Source organism: Podarcis erhardii, assembly GCF_964252035.2.
Source record: "Podarcis erhardii genome assembly, chromosome: 3".
NCBI lineage: Eukaryota > Metazoa > Chordata > Lepidosauria > Squamata > Lacertidae > Podarcis > Podarcis erhardii.
Genome location: NC_138507.1, coordinates 123,699,207 through 123,711,517, shown reverse-complemented (window position 1 = coordinate 123,711,517; position 12,311 = coordinate 123,699,207). Strand labels below are relative to the sequence as shown.

Here is a 12,311-nt window from a genome sequence, read left to right as displayed (position 1 = left end):
AACTGTCGCAGAAAAATGAAGCACTGGAGAAATTTCCCACCCTCCCCTGAAGTTTCTCCTGTGTCCTGAGAGCTGCTCCTAAGTGTGCCATCAGCTTGAATGTGAAGGTTTGGTCAGAGGGCTCTTGTTGGTTGTTGCCCAGCTCTGGGGTAGCTTCTTAGGCATTTTGCTAAAGCTGGGAAGCCTGGAGGCCTCTCCTGGACCAACCCTGAATGGGTGTGCATTTAATGGCCAGTGATAAGTAACTCTTATTGATTTTAGAAACCAGGTTTATAGATTTATGCAAGTGGTTACCTTGAACCTCTGGCAGCAACAGTCTAGATTGCTGGCGGTAGTGAATGTGGCACTGGACTTGGAAGCAGCTATTTTTACAGTAAGCGTGCATAGAATCAATGTAGAAACTCTTTTTTTCTTTTACTTTGATTAATGCTCATGCTTCTTTGATGGACCCTGGGAGGAGAAAGAGATCTTGCCAAAGGTATCACATCCGTTAAATCTCTCATGTTTAATTGTTTAAGGATAATTTAATGTTTATCCTCCGTTTTGATTGACTCGCTAACATTGAGAGTTCTGTTGTGGAGTTCTTCCAAGACAACCTGGGAAGGTATCTTCCTCTTGGCTGATTCTGTAAAGGGACATAGATGGGAGAATTCCAGTTTGAATCAGCTCTTCAAGTTGGGCGTCATCTGAATCTGACATTGAGGCAGCTTCTCCTTGAGGCAATTCTTGTTGCAGGTATTCTAAATGGGAGCTGTTTACTATGTTAGACCTGAAGTGAATGATAAGCGGGGCATTGTTTCAGCTGTGAATATTCTGTGTGGCTCGCAGTGTGTTTGGATACATGTTCATAGAATCATAGAGTTGGAAGAGACCACAAGGGCCATCGAGTCCAACCCCCTGCCAAGCAGGAAACACCATCAGAGCACTCCTGACATATGGTTGTCAAGCCTCTGCTTAAAGACCTCCAAAGAAGGAGACTCCACCACACTCCTTGGCAGCAAATTCCACTGTCGAACAGCTCTTACTGTCAGGAAGTTCTTCCTAATGTTTAGGTGGAATCTTCTTTCTTGTAGTTTGGAACCATTGCTCCGTGTCCGCTTCTCTGGAGCAGCAGAAAACAACCTTTCTGCCTCCTCTATGTGACATCCTTTTATATTTTTGAACATGGCTATCATATCACCCCTTAACCTCCTCTTCTCCAGGCTAAACATGCCCAGGTCCCTTAGTCGTTCCTCATAAGGCCTCGTTTCCAGGCCTTTGACCATTTTGGTTGCCCTCCTCTGGACCCGTTCCAGTTTGTCCGTGTCCTTCTTGAACTGTGGTGCCCAGAACTGGACACAGTACTCCAGGTGAGGTCTGACCAGAGCAGAATACAGTGGCACTATTACTTCCCTTGATCTAGATGCTATACTCCTATTGATGCAGCCCAGAATTGCATTGGCTTTTTTAGCTGCCGCGTCACACTGTTGGCTCACGTCAAGTTTGTGGTCAACCAAGACTCCTAGATCCTTTTCACATGTACTGCTCTCAAGCCAGGTGTCACCCATCTTGTATTTGTGCCTCTCATTTTTTTTGCCCAAGTGCAATACTTTACATTTCTCCCTGTTAAAATCCATCTTGTTTGTTTTGGCCCAGTTCTCTAATCTGTCAAGGTCGTTTTGAAGTGTGATCCTGTCCTCTGGGGTGTTAGCCACCCATCCCAGTTTGGTGTCATCTGCAAATTTGATCAGGATGCCCTTGAGTCCATCATCCAAGTCGTTGAGGTTTTGTTTTTTAGAGCTTGTTTCTGGAATGTTGTGACTCTGTGGAATGTTGTGATTATGGGTGGACTAGATGACCCAGGTGGCACTGTGGGTTAAACCACAGAGCCTTGGACTTGCCAATCAGAAGGTCGGCAGTTCGAATCCCCGCGACAGGGTGAGCTCCCGTTGCTCGGTCCCTGCTCCTGCCAACCTAGCAGTTCAAAAGCGCACCCAAAAGTGCAAGTAGATAAATAGGTACCGCTCCAGCAGGAAGGTAAACGGCGTTTCCATGCGCTGCTCTGGTTCACCAGAAGTGGCTTAGTCCTGCTGGCCACATGACCCGGAAGCTGTACGCCGGCTCCCTTGGCCAGTAAAGTGAGATGAGCGCCGCAACCCCAGAGTCGGTCATGACTGGACCTAATGGTCAGGGGTCCCTTTACCCCTTTAACTTTAAATGACCCTAGGAGTCCCTTCCACTCTACAATTCCAATTTTATTTCCACGATCCTACCCCCCCCCCCAATTATTAACTGAAGTGGGTAGAATAAAGCTAGATCAGCTTCCCCACTCTTCCAGTTTTTGTACATGAGTGTGGAAATTGCCCCTTTTAAATTAGCCAGATCAAAAGCTGTTGCAAGGTTTTAAATTATTTGGATACTTTTTTAAAAAACACCCCAAATGACTGGGGGCCCTGGGGAAAGGAGCTGGATCCAGGCTTTGGGTTAGCCACCCCTGCCTTAGGTTAGTATCATATTTTCTGCTCTATAAGGCGCACCTGACGATAAGACGCACCTAGTTTTAGAGGAGGAGAACAAGAAAAAAAATATTCTCTCCCTCTCTGCTCAGCGCCTCTCCAGCAAAGCGGGAGGAGAAACGGAAGGGGCTCCGTTTCTCCTCCCGCTTCGCTGAAGGGGCGCTGCGCAGAGAGGGAAATCTGCGCAGCGCCTCTCCTGGCTTCAGCGAAAGCTGTGAAGCCTGCATTCACTCCATAAGACACGCACACATTTCCCCTTCGTTTTTAGGAGGGGAAAAGTGCGTCTTATAGAGCAAAAAATACAGTAATTTTTGCCCTCCTGGGGTGGAAGGCCATGTTTTGTCTATGATTCATCTTTCAGAATACTTCCTTTTTAATAGCACTTTATTTTATTTTATTTTATTTTTTGCTGGCACATATATGAGGGCAGACTGACCAGTCTTGCATGGGCTCTTGTTTTTCCTCCCTGGAATCCCTACAGCTTCCAGGGTCTAGCTTCTCAAAGCCAGAGTACAAGTCCCTTTAGGAGAACTAAAATGCTGAGCCCAAACGTAGCCAGTCGTCTCATGGCATTCTATCTTCTACCGCACTTGGCCTAAACTGCCTCTTCAACATAATTTGGAGCAACTGCGCGTAACATTGGCTGTATGTCCAGACATGAGAATGATTCTGTTCTGTTCAGAGTAAAGAATGAGTAAATGCCTTCCTGAGAAGACATCCTTGTTAGGCGTGGTTTGCAATGTTCAAATAAACTTGTGCATCGCCCCAAAGCAGTGCTATAATTTGTGCTGTTTCAGTGGTGCCACGTAACAGTTCCGAAGATGGCATCTCAGTGGAGCTGATCTGCGTCTCTCTTTAGTCTGTTCTGCCTTAGGTTAGAGCTGGCCGTCTCTGCTTTTCCCCCAGGCCAGAATGCTTGGATCAGGGCTGCCAGCTGGCCTTCTTTGCAGTCCTGCAGTCCTAAGAGTCAGAGGCAGAAGAAGGAGTTAAAACTACTGGTAGGAACAGCCGGTTCCCTCTTGAACCATGCTTGAGAAACTGTGAAGGTGGGAGAAGAGTTTTAGGTCTGCTAAATACTTGCCAGCTTTCATGCTACTGGTGTTGTAAGTATATTTTTGTTTCCACATTTCATTGGACAAGAGAAATAATAGCTACTTGGTGACATGTCAGTTGGACAGCACTGGAATCCCTTGTTGCCTTGCACCCAGTCCTGCAAATCTCTCCGCTATATCTTTCTTGTGAATGCATAGTGGCCCTGCTCTTTCTGCTAGGAAGAGCATAAGAAGAGCTTACTCCTGGATCAGGCCAGTGCCCCGTCTAGTCCAGCAGTCTGTTCTCACAGTGGCCAGCCAGATTGCCTCTTCTGGGAAACCCTCAAGGAGGATATGATCACCGCAGCAGCAGTCTGCCCACTGGCAATTCCCAGCAATTGGTTTTCAGTAGCATTCAGCCAGCCTTCTGGGCTTGGGTGCGGTTCAGAACAGATATGCTAGGTGTGGCATATGCAACTAAATACACATTGGATGACTCCAGTTAACTCATACTTGTACTAGACCCGTTGAAATCAACAAGCTTAACTTCCTAAGTCCATTGGTTGTGTTGGGGTCTATTCTGAGTATCCCTAATGTTGGATATCACTCAATAACTTCCCTTGCCAGCATCTAGATGGAAAAATCTGCAGAAACCTACTTCTCCTATATCTGTGGCTGTCTCTGTGCATAATTTAGAGAAGATGAGTGTCATTGTAAGATGTCACTTCTGAGACGGTTGCATTGTCCCCAGTAGCAGCTAGTTAGAGGATCATTATTCCATTAGGTGCTTCCTCCAGCTTTTTCTTCTTCTTGGTACTGAAAAGCATCGGGTGACTGGTCTGTCTTCTTCTGGTAGTAGCTGTGCGTGAGGCCTGAGTAATAAAGGTGACCCTTCTGCTCTTGTAGAAATACCTGTTCAGCAAAGCCAGTGTGGCCTAGTGGTTAGAGCAGGGGTTGGCAGCCTAAGGCCCATGGGCCACAAGTGGCCCACGGGGGTCATTTTACTGGCCTATGAGCTGAGCCGCTTGCTCGGCAAGTCCCCACGCGCTATGCTAAACCAGCGCGGGGACTCGCTTTCACGGTGCTGGAAATCATGTCTGCACAGACGCCAGAAATCACGGGTGCGCGATCCGGCCCACGAAGGGGGCTCCGCGGCAGTGAGCCAGCCCAGGCAAGGTAAGCCTTGCCAATCCCTGGGTTAGAGTGTAGAAAAATCATAATCTTGTTGACCAAAAACATATGCAGTTTTCAAGTCTGGAGGGAGGGAAACGTTTGGGAACCACTGCTCGAGTTTCTTGTAGCTCAACCCTGCAGTCTCCCCCTCCACACACAATAGAGCAGGCACAACGAAAAATCCGCCAAGTTGGAGGACAGAAGTAATCTTAATTTTACTTAGGTGCTGTGAGGAAGACTACAGAAACGAAAAGAATGCAGTGCCAATCCCTAGCTGAATTGTCCCCAGATTTTATGAGACATAGGGCTGGGGAAAGTGGGCATTCCCCACTGCCAAAAATATTTCACCTCTGTGTTTGCTGGCAAAACTAGTGAAGGTTGGTTGTGACACCGTTGCTACTGGGTTTGTAGAAAGAGAAATGAGGGTCACGTGAGCTGGTGCTCGAGGCTTTGGAGACATTCATTAAGGCTGGAACTGGAAGGAACTTGTGTTAGGTGTCCTTTATTCTCTAGGTGTGAGATGCTGTGAGGAAGAGCAATAAGTTGCTGTTGTTCTACAGAGATTACTGGCAACTAAGGAGTGTCGCTCCTGTTCAGGGTTCCAGCAGCCAGAGGGTCCCTTTCAGGGAATTCCATCCCTTCCCTCTGTTTCCTTCCTGCCTTCTCTCCCACCTCTCAGGCGGGCCACCAGCAGGCTCTGTTCTTGAGAATTCCCCCTTAGTATTCCTTCTGAATGTATGTTTTCGTTGTGCTATAAGCGTCAGGGTTGCCGTGAGTCTCCTGCTGGCCCCCTTTTGTGCACAAGGAACGGCACAGAAATGTTGCTATGCATCCTTACTTCCTAGCCTGGCTCCCTCATTGGCACACACTGTGTGCATGTGCACACTTCCTGCTCTCCTAACCACAGTGCAGAATCCCTTGTATTGTGCATGAGCTGCTCCTGAACGTCATGTAGTGATTCATATTTTCTGAAACCCTGTAAGTTTGACTGAGACTTCAGACGAAGTTGGTCTTGGTTTGGAGCAGGGGTGAGTGAGCGTATTGGAATGGCTGTTCAGCTTGTGACTGCCAACTCCTAAGAGACTGCGATCTACTGACAGAATAAAAAAACTGGCAGTGATCTACCGCTTTGGGTGGGGGTTCAGGGAAAAGTTTAGGGAGGAAAGTCTCAGTTTTTTAGGGGTTCAGGCCAAAGATGCTGAGCTTTTGGGGGGGAGAAAGGAGGAAAGTTGCTCACCAAAATACAATCAGCCTCAGAGAGAAAATTCCGTCTTCTGTTCTATAGATCATGTAAGAATGGAAGGTGGGGCGAGGGGGCATAATAATAATAATAATAATAATAATAATAATAATAATAATAATAATAATAATAAATTATTTATTCCCCGCCCATCTGGCTGTGTTTCTCCAGCCACTCTGGGCAGCTTCCAACACAATATTAAAATACAGTAATGCATCAAACATTAAAAGCTTCCCTAAACAGGGCTGCCTTCAGATGTCTTCTATAAGTCTGGTAGTTGTTGTTCTCTTTGACATCTGCTGGAAGGGCGTTCCACAGGGCGGGTGCCACTACCGAGAAGGCCCTCTGCCTGGTTCCCTGTAACTTGGCTTCTTACAGTGAGGGAACCGCCAGAAGGCCCTCGGAGCTGGACCTCAGTGTCCGGGCAGAACGATGGGGGAGGAGGAGACGCTCCTTCAGATATACTGGACCGAGGCCATTTAGGGCTTTGAAGGTCAGCACCAACACTTTGAATTGTGCTCGGAAACGTACTGGGAGCCAATGTAGGTCTTTCAAGACCGGTGTTATATGGTCTTGGTGGCTGCTCCCAGTCACCAGTCTAGCTGCCGTATTCTGGATTAGTTGTAGTTTCCGGGTCAAGTTCAAAGGTAGCCCCACTTAGAGCGCATTGCAGTAGTCCAAGCGGGAGATAACCAGAGCATGCACCACTCTGGCGAGACAGTCTGCGGGCAGATAGGGTCTCATCCTGCGTACCAGATGGAGCTGATAAACAGTTGCCCTTGACACAAAACTGACCTGCACCTCCATGGACAGCTGTGAGTCCAGAATGACTCCCAGGCTGCGCACCTGGTCCTTCAGGGGCACAGTTTCCCCATTCAGGACCAGGGAATCCCGCACACCCGCCCGCCTCCTGTCCCCCTAAAACAGTACTTCTGTCTTGTCAGGATTCAACCTCAATCTGTTAGCCGCCATCCATCCTCCAACAGCCTCCAGACACTCACACAGGACACTCATTGGGCAGGGCAGGGCAGGGTGCTCTTTTGCCGCTGATAAGGAAAGGGAGCCAGCGATCAACCGCTATCTACCAAAGGCTCCCAGGGATCTACCAGTAGATCACAATCGACCTGTTGGACATCCCTGGTGTAGGTCATAGAATCTTAGAGCTGGAAGGGACTCGGAGGGTCCTTTAGTCCAACCCCCTACAATCCAGGAATCTCAACTCAAGCATCCATGACAGGTGTCCATCCAGCCTCTGTCCCAGTGATGCTGTCTCACTTCCAGTGTTCAGTTTGTTGCTTGCAATAGAGATGGAGGAACTCCCATCTTGCTCCAAGAAAGAAAGAAAAAAACCCACCTCTGGTTCCTCCTTCCACCAGCAGTTGCTTGGCTGCAACAGCAGCTGCTTCATCAAGTCGTAGCAGAGGGAAGATGGGAAGCTGAGTTGCTGCATCAGCTCAATAATTTTCCACTCCTCCTGCTCCTCTCCTTGAACTCTGCTTTGCTTCCTCTGGTTATTGCATGGACTCTGTGGACACAGTGCCCCAGTTGCCCTTTCCCTCCACCCTTCCCAACCCCCTGTTCCTTTTGTCATCACACCCTTTAGGTTGCAAGGCTGAAGGCAGGGGCTGTCTTGACTCATCTCTGTAAGCCACTTGGGGAGCTGAACACTTGGCTGTGTGAAAGTCCTCCAGATAAAATCATGGATTAAATCAAGGGGAAACATGGACTTAATTCAAATTCAACTTAAAATTGTTTCCATGACGTGTATTTCATATTAACCTCAGCAAACATGTCTGAAGTTATGAAACATTTCCTAGAGGGTATGTTAGCTGTCTCCACTTAAAAGCTTACATTTTGGGTGGGGTATAAATAATAAATTGTTATCATTATATGTAAAAGGTATCTTCACATGCTGGACTTCCCATATTGAGAAGGCCCTGGACTTGTTTTCCATAGTATGAAAGTTTGTTCGCCTTGGTGTTGCTTCTGCTGCTGCTCCAAGATCATGTTTCAGTTCATTAAGATTTCACAATATTTTCTCTATTCCCAGTAACTGCTATGCTCATCTGAGTGTAGCTTTGACATTTGCTTGTAGTGCTCTCAGATTCTGAGAAAGTTCAAGTTTTGGTTTAAGACCAATGTGGGCATTTTTCTAACCGGAAGCTTTTGCAAAATCTTGTGTTGGCTGTAGTTCTGGATTGTAGGAAGGGTGCTGTGGGAGAGCTGAGGTAAGCATAACTATAGTGCTCCTGATTTAGGTTCGTCTCTCATGATGCCGCATGTCGAAGGCTGAATGCTGAATGCCAGGCCCTTGGTCCCTGGTCCCTGACTGGGATGCCGCCGCTGCATCCCGCACCCTTGTGAGTGGAACATATACGTTCCTTTGGAACACACATAATTATTGATGGCTATCATTATTAAACCACCCTTTTATAGAAGTTCTCAAACAGCATATGCACGAATCTTTTTGTGGCTGCTTTGCAAGTCTATTTGGACAGCAGACAGATTGTCAATTAACTTTACAGTACTGTGCTTAAATGGAAATATGAATTGCATGAGAAACTGGTGGCTTCCTTTGTTTACCATTTTAAAAATTTGTTGTTGATGAAACTTTAAGATAATCCCGGAGAGGCAGAGGACCAGGATGAATGAGATTGACCTCAAATTGAAAATACTATAATAGGACAAATTTTTGTTTCCTCTCCTCCCTTCCAACCTTTTGTTCTGAACCTGCAAAGCAGCTTACAGTAAATTAAATACACCCACCTATAATGAACATAATAACAGAGCAGAAACTGTGAAAACTTTCAGATTAACTCTCAACAAATGATACAGAAGAAAGTCAGCATAATCAAAAGTCAGCCATGAAAAGCCATAAAGCCATAAAAAGAAGAGTATTTTGCTCTTCCTCAGAAGGACTACGATTCAAGAGAGACCATGTGCATAGGTCTTAGATTCGGACCCTGGTTTTTCCTGGGCTGCCTGTAGCCCTGTTCACACATGTTCAGAAACTCACGTCTTACGGAAGTATTCACAGAGGGAGAGTCTTTATGTCCTGTATTAAATTTCTTTCCCAGCCCCAGGGTGGGTCACATAATAAATCAAAAACGCATACGTAACTGTCAGGTCGCATAAACTAACATTCGCAACAGAGCACCTTAACTGTCTGTATGACAGCACAGTAAAAAATACAGACCACACCTCCTCATATGCCTTATGAAAAGCCTGGGTGAAGAGACTTCACCTACTCTTTAATCCGGAAGTTGCTGTGTGCAGTAGGTGTTATTGAACTGCACTTACGCACAGCTTAATGACTTGGAGGAATCTGCAAAAAGAGAACTCCATTTCAGTATAACTTAGAATAAACTATAGGCACTAGTGAAATCGCTTTGTATCTTGAAGCACCAAATGCCATGTTAGCAGGAATGGCCAGGAGATTGGCTAAAATGTAAGGCTATTTGTAGGCTATATGGACTGGTGATTTGTGGCAGGTATAGAAGCAAGGTGTCAAGATTTCCCATAGTGGGGGTGGGGGGCGGGGCTTGATGATGGATCTGCCATAATTGCACTTTTCAGTATAGTTTTTCTGGGCATGTCATGACTTCTGTTGTTTCTTTTATATTTTAGGGATAGATTTCAAGATCAAAACAGTTGAACTGCAAGGAAAGAAGATCAAACTGCAGATATGGTAAGTGGCACTTCAGAATTTGGGGGGGGTATGTTGATGCGAAAAAGGGGGGGGTGAGATGCTTTGGCAATGTCAAGAAGTGCTCTGTGATTCTCATAACTGCAGTGAAAAGGGTCGATTAGCTAGACAGAATGTAACATAAATAACATTCAGTATGTGCCCTGTGGCTAATTGAGGAAGACAACACAATGAGAAGAGATCAGCCACAGCAGGGAGAGAGAGAGACCGGCAAACAGGACTGGAGGAAAGCTGAATGATCTTGCAACTAAGGCATTTGCAGGCAATTCTTCTGCAGCCCCAAAATCTGCCTTTGACCTAAACAGACAAGCATTTGGTGCAGCCTACTTGCATCCTGTCGACGGGCAGGTTTATACATAAGCACTTGCCTGGTCATCATGGGCGAGTCAGTGGTCTGAAAGACGGAGGTTAAAGCACTCTCTTCTTCCTCCACACCTGGCCTAGAAATGCCTTGGGCTGCTCAAGGAGAGACGGCCCCAGAGGTAAGCCAGCACAGGTGGGCACAGCGGACCTGCCGCTGGGAATTCCCATGGCTGTGCTTGGCAGGTTTCCTACAAAGCATTACAGCTGGGTGATGAGATTCTGCCGTGGTGAGTGGGGGCCTTTATTGTCATGCTGTCTGGCATCTATTGGGCAGAGGGCGGTGGGGAAGTATCCTGTGCGGACTCAAACGGTAATGAGGGCTAGGGCTGGTTTTCGACATCATGCTGTATCAGCAGCTAAACACCACAATATACTGATACAGTGGGACCTCAGGTTGCGAACAGGATCTGTTCCGGAGCCCCATTTGCAACCTGAACGGAACGCAACCCGCGTCTGCGCTGGTCGCGATTCGCCGCTTCTGTGCATGCACGTGACATCATTTTGCGAGTCTGTGCATGCATGGGTGGCGAAATCCAGAAGTAACCCTTTCCGGTACTTCCGGGTCGCCGTGGGACGCATCCTGAAAACGCGTAACCTGAAGCGGACGTAACAAGAGGTATGACTGTATATCACAGTGTCTGAAATAAAGGATGGAGCTGTGTCAAGGCATTGGCTGGTTTCATGGTTTCCCCCACATTGTGGTGTTTGCAGAGCGTGTGCACACACACCATATATCGCCAGGTCAAAAATCATGAAACCAGTATCACAATATGGACTGGAAACCGGTTTTGAATGATATATCGCCCAGCCCTAACACACATCATGATTTGTGATATATTGCCAGTTCAAAAATCACAAAACGGGTATCATGAAACCGATATTGCTTCTCCATAGGGGAGCCACTGGGGGTCTTCAAGGGCAGTAGAGCATCGAGTGCTGAAGGCCCTTTGTGGCCCCATTCTGTGCTTCCCCCTTGGAGCTTGGCTGCTGCAGTGCTGCCTGTTTCTCTGCTTTTCTCCACAGGGACACAGCAGGGCAGGAACGGTTTCACACCATCACCACCTCCTACTACCGAGGTGCCATGGGAATCATGCTAGTGTATGACATCACCAATGCCAAAAGCTTTGAAAACATCAGCAAATGGCTCAGAAACATAGATGAGGTGAGTTGTGGGGGGTGGGGACCCTAATGCTGCCCATTTTGAGAGCTGTGTGTGTGTGTGTGTGTGTGTGTGGCAAAAAGTCACCCTCGGGTAAAGCAGAGCAGGGTAGGTTTGCCTCAACAGAAAGTGCTTATGTTAAGAACGCAAGGAAAGCCTGCTGGAAGTGGAGCGTGACCCTCCTGCCTAGCAGCCTCCGATATCCATCTCCTCCATAAAATTGTCTGATCCTTCCGTCAAGTACCATGCAGCTCTCCCTCAGCACAGACAGGGCCGGCTTCTTTCCTGATACGCAGAATCAGCCCAGTGAGTCAAGATTTGATGCCTAGGTGCCTTCACTTGGCACTCCCGCTCTCTGGAAGCAGCCTCCCACTCAGATCTGGGAGTGGGCACCTGAAGGCCTCCATTCCCTTCACTGGATTCACGGCCTTGGACCCTCGTACTTACGGGACCGACTCTCCCTGTATGCCCCGCGGAGGACCTTAAGGTCCATAAATAGCAACACCCTAGAGGTCCTGGGCCTAAGGAAGTCAGATTAGCCTCAACCAGAGCCAGGGCCTTTACAACACTGGCCCCGTCCTGGTGGAACGCTCTGTCTCATGAGACCAGGGCCCTGCAGGATCTGATTTCTTTCCGTGGGGCCTGTAAGACAGAGTTGTTCCGCCTGGCCTTTGGCTTGGAATCAACTTGATCCCCTTCCTCCCTTTCCTTTTTCCTTTCTTTGTGACGGAACTCCTATTTGGGGACTTCCCTGGCTTTTTTCTGGCCCACGTAGGACCAGTCTGGATAGTTAGCCTTGGTGAAGATTTGACATTTTCATCCCCAAAAAGTTTATGATTTGAGTTTCTACTGAAATGAGGCTGCATTTTAATGTTGTACTTAATCATGTTTTTAAGTTGTATTTTAATTAATTGTTTTTATACCTGGTGTTAGCTGCCCTGAGCCCGGTTTTGGCTGGGGAGGGCGGGGTAGAAATAAAAATCATCACCATCACCATCATTATTATTATTAGTATTAGTATTAGTATTAGTATTAGTATTATTATAACTGGGCACATCAGAGCATGAGCTTGAGCGGTGGGGCAGAGGGGGTCGGGGAAATGGACTTCTGGGCTACTGACTAGCATTGTAACAAACACTTTTTT

At 47.2% G+C, this 12,311-nt stretch overlaps 1 protein-coding gene across 1 annotated transcript in view; it reads left to right on the top strand.

The window, feature by feature from the left end:
- RAB10 (RAB10, member RAS oncogene family) overlaps positions 1–12,311 on the top strand; it is a 32,979-nt gene that overhangs the window by 14,941 nt on the left and 5,727 nt on the right. Inside the window, exons 2-3 of the mRNA XM_081855063.1 lie at positions 9,567–9,627; positions 11,032–11,170. Of these exons, the coding sequence (XP_081711189.1) occupies positions 9,567–9,627; positions 11,032–11,170 (200 nt within the window). The remainder of the gene's footprint in view (positions 1–9,566; positions 9,628–11,031; positions 11,171–12,311) is intronic.